The sequence below is a fragment of the Limulus polyphemus genome, unplaced genomic scaffold (assembly GCF_000517525.1).
Source record: "Limulus polyphemus unplaced genomic scaffold, Limulus_polyphemus-2.1.2 Scaffold245, whole genome shotgun sequence".
In the NCBI taxonomy this organism is placed as follows: Eukaryota; Metazoa; Arthropoda; class Merostomata; order Xiphosura; family Limulidae; genus Limulus; species Limulus polyphemus.
In genome coordinates, this window is record NW_013665855.1 from 12,252 (window position 1) to 17,156 (window position 4,905).

At 32.4% G+C, this 4,905-nt stretch overlaps 1 protein-coding gene across 1 annotated transcript in view; it reads right to left on the reverse strand.

Annotated features, from left to right (window-relative positions):
• The window catches only part of LOC106478726 (histidine ammonia-lyase-like), a gene marked incomplete at its 3' end in the record, with an annotated part of 33,435 nt that overhangs the window by 12,247 nt on the left and 16,283 nt on the right, over window positions 1-4,905 (reverse strand). Inside the window, exons 7-8 of the mRNA XM_013939287.2 lie at window positions 2,136-2,173; window positions 1,346-1,471 (exon numbers count right to left, since the gene is read on the reverse strand). Of these exons, the coding sequence (XP_013794741.1) occupies window positions 1,346-1,471; window positions 2,136-2,173 (164 nt within the window). The remainder of the gene's footprint in view (window positions 1-1,345; window positions 1,472-2,135; window positions 2,174-4,905) is intronic.

The following is a 4,905-nucleotide window of genomic DNA, read 5'->3' on the forward strand; positions in this document are numbered from 1 at the left end:
TACAAATACATATTTGGCCGGTAAGAAGTCATCTCAGATCAGTACAGTTTTATTATTCTAACAAGGCTATTGGCTTCTGGTACGGATTACCTTCGGATGTGGTGGATGCGGTTAGTTTAAGAAAGTTTAAGCTTGATAAATATTTGGTTTATAAGGGCTGGCTTTGAGGTTTTTTTTTGTTGTTGTTATTGTTGGTGGTGGTGGTGGTGTTTGTTTGTTTGTTTGTTTGTTTTGGGGAGAGGGGGGGTAATTTGGTGGATAGGACTATTTAGATGGGCCAAAGGGTCTCTAGTTATCATTTGATGTCATGCAACTTGTTGTTGCATCAAGTATTTAATAGTTTCAACCTGAACCGCTTCTCAAGCAACATATAGGCTAAACGGTAAAGTCAGATATCCTTAAGTTTCAGGGTTATCCATCCCTAGCTTAGAACAGCTTACCAGTGAGATAACAACCAGTTAACGCTACCAGCCGCCTATGCGACTACTCTTAACCGAATGACGACTTAATTGTCAGAATTATGAAATTTTCCCCTTTGCACAGCTGAAAGTGCAGGCGCATTCAGTGGTAACGCGTCTCGAACATTGAATATTTTACTTCACAGCATGGAATGTTAATCGCAAGGACACGCTCGGGCCTTGTTGTATCAGCCAAAGAGAGAGGAAAATGGGGTTTATTTAAGGAAACAAATATTTTGTTGACTTCATAAGTTTTTCTGAGAGACTTTTGACTTATTGTTGGAAGTGAACACTATTCTTCTGTTTTATTGGGTGCATTATATTGTTGCAAGTGAACGTCATTCTACTATGTGTATTGGTGTATTATATTGTTGCAAGTCAACGTCATTCTACTGTGTGTATTGGGTGTTTTATATTGTTGCAAGTGAACGTCATTCTACTGTGTTTATTGGTGTATTATATTGTTGCAAGTGAACGTCATTCTACTGTGTTTATTGGGTGTATTATATTGTTGCAAGTGAACGTCATTCTACTGTGTTTATTGGGTGTATTATATTGTTGCAAGTGAACGTCATTCTACTGTGTGTATTGGGTGTTTTATATTGTTGCAAGTGAACTTCATTCTTCTGTGTGTATTGGGTGTATTATATTGTTGCAAGTGAACGTCATTCTACTGTGTTTATTGGTGTATTATATTGTGTTTATATTCATCAAATGCATCTCTGCGAATTATCACTGACTCAAACTTGCTAATGATGTCATATGCCATACAAAGTGTAGTAACAGCACCAATTACAAATGGAACTAAATAAACTGAAGCGAGTATCGTGGTTTTATATTTAGAGAAGTAGATTCATTTACTATGCATACGAAATATAGATACGTACCATTGAATGCATCTACTAACTGCTGTAACGTTTCAAGAGAAATTCCACTGTAACCTTTAGCCAGGACATTAATTCTAAGAGCGAGCAGCATCCGAGTTCTTTCTGGAGTAAGAGGATGTCCAACTCCTAAGAAAATAAAGATCATCCAACGATGTTTATTGTTGTTGTTTTTTAATCTAAAATTTTCGCATCTCTATTTCACTTTATTACATTAACACAGTTAGTAACATTTATTTCTAAATGTATTCTGTCTTCTGTTGGGTCCTTGATACGCTGTCATGATATTTCATGCATGTTGCAAAGCCCCATCGTTAGTCAAACGAATAATAACGTAATAATTATTGTAGCAAAAGTTCAAGCTCCTTTCTCCGAAACTGAAGTGAGTTTTTTAACGCTGACTGCTTGTACCGATCTATCTAGAATATAAAAACTAAATAATTCTCGTAAAAAAAAAAAACAACACGTGAAATTTGTCGCACAACAGATGTTCGGTCTTCTGAACAGCCAAGTCCACATGTTGAAATTAAATATTTGTTATGTATCACCAAACACATTGCTTTATCAAAATTTTTGCACGATACTTCGTAATAAGAAATTAAGTTTGTTTATCGATGTTTCTAGACTGGTCAATTTCAACACTATAAAAATATTCGATTTCTCTTGAAGCTGTTGTTCGTTTTATTATTATCCACAAATAACTAATTTATAATTCGCAGAGAAATAAAATTATGGAAGAAAACTTCAATCATAAAAACGTAAACGATTTGTATAAATCTATTAATACGATTACCTGCAGCATGTGAACGGACAAGGTTTTCTTGAAGCTCCCTGAAAAAAAGTAAAATATCTGTCAATGGTTTACCAATTCCTGTCAAATCATTAACACCAAGCCTATTTCTTGTATAACAGCTGACATAGATAATCTAAACTAAATCTGTAACATACCTTACTAATTTAATAACCTCAATAAAAGTAAGAGTCATGTATTATCGCCAGACTTAGATCCCAAACAGCAAATCAATGTCATGCTTTACCAGCTGATTTTGATCCCTGACACACACGTATGATTATATGATTCACGTTAAATCATTAACACCAAGCCTACTTCTTATATTAGTAGCTGACATAGGTAATCAAAACCAAATTGATAAGATGATTTACCAACTTTATATCCTCAGCAAAAGTAAAAGTCATCTATAATCGCCAGACTTAGACCATAAACAGCAAATCAATGTCATGCTTTACTAACTGACTAATCTCGTTGTAACCAAATCTATTTAATGTGTTGTGTGTTATGCTATACGAGTGTGTGTATTCAACACATTGATAACACAAATAAGCCGATAATTATATTCAATTCTGAAAGGAAAAATGCTGTATATGTTCATGCGAGTGAAACCATAATCATAAATGCGTATCAGTGATCAAAATCAGCTAGCAAAGCATGACATAAACTCAGTTTTGGTGACGTAGATCAGCTGTTAATATATTAACCCTCAGCGAACAAACAGGTCAAAGTGCGCATGTCACGACTTTTTTCGAAAGTTACATTCGAAATTTAATTAAAATACTTTTTTATCATGCTGTACGAATATACTTTGCATCAAAACATAGCTAAGAAAGAAGATTTTGATATTATATAAGTTTTAAGTTGTTAATTTTATGAAGAAATATTTAAAACAATTCTCGATTTTATTCTAGAATAAGACTTGTAATATTTGTTCTCTAGGTCTCCCCTCTTCTCTAATTTATTTACCACCCTTCCTAGAAGTACGGAATTTAACGTAAATTACTCATTATAATATAGTTATTACTTAGGCAAAGCAAAAATTTTATAGCTTTGAATCATAATATTGACTATGGATACAATCACTGGTGAATTACCAAAAACATGTAGGCATTGATACAGTGACGTATCTGCAGTGAAAAGATAAAGTTGTCCTTAAGGTGATACCAGACAAGACCTGCGGTATTTAAAGTACAATGCACATGAAATTCCTATTTATACGATTAGGTATAAAATATTCTATATAGCTGACTACGAATTAATCTTTTTCTTCACAGAAACATGCTATAAAACTAATATAGTTTGTTTCGTCAAATCTCAATAACAAGGACCACATTCATAGATATGATACAATATTTGATAATGAGTGTTACTAATTAATTTGTTAGGTTCACTGGGCGTTAAGATTAGGTTTATAAGTTATAATATAAAAAACGTACATTTCTTACGTTTTATATGAAAAGATTAGTTAGGCTTTACTGACAAAATACATAAAGCCTATTTGGCAACAGAAGGGAAGTAAATTAATAAGACATGCTATTCCTTACACCCTGAATTAGTTCGCTAACACTAATCTAAGATATATTTCAATACCGGATTTAAAGCACCAACACCAAATTTATTGAACATACCACAATGATTTTGGATTTGGGACAAAAGAAAATGGTGCACTGCCGAAAATTTATGAATGTATTTTCAATATACTTAGAAGACCTGATCCATCAGTTATTACTGCTTAAATACGGGAGAAAAACTCGAAATAAATCTGGAAGTTCGTTATAATCATAAACAGAATAGTACGTGCAAATGATTCCACGTAATAAACACTAAAGATAAACGTTAATATCTCACGATTTGCATAGTATTTAATTATCGAACGTAATGGTGATACTGTCGTGATTTCTTTTTAAAGTACGATACTTAAAGTCGAAAACAAATAATATTTATATTGCCACTTAATTCTTTTTATTTTTGAGAAATCATACCGCTTTGAAAATATGATATATTTCTAATGACGAGCACAACACACGTTTGTCAGCAAGAAACGTGTATTTTTGGACATGCAACGTGTCACTGGGATAAAACAATTGTGGAAAAATCTTCAGATACATTGATATTAGTTATTATGTTGAATAAAGATCATTACTTAAGACACAAACTATAGTTTACTACAGTTAAATGCCTCGTTTTGCTCCTGATCAAGGGTAGAATTATTCAAAACTGTTTTAACTCGGTGACACATAGTAAACCCAAGAATAGGCTGGGCTATTTCCTTTTGGTTAGTATGAAAAATTACAACACTGTTAAGGTTCGAATCTCCATGTTACCCGAGGGCTTGATAAAAGTAAACTTTTATTGGCAAATCACTATAAAGGACACATGAGAAGAGTTATTTAGGGACATGGATGAGATCTTGATTTTAGAAAAGTTAAACAATGAAACATATTTATTTTGTAGCTATTGCAATACATCAAACGATACAATAAAACACGAGTAGGTTAAGGCAATAAGCTTCTGCAAATATTATATTTTCAAGTCACAAAAGGCAAAGTGAATTTGTCAGATTTATTCAACTAAGTCTATTGTTGAATGCTCCAATCAAATGTTCTGAACATATTGAATCTGAATTGAATTTATTATTGTTATCTAAACAGATTTAAATGAATATAATGTAACGAATTTGTTATTATATATTTATTTTAATATCAACGTTTGTTTAGGTTAAATTTATATTTAGTAAACATACATAGCTTACACTGATAATTATGTATTG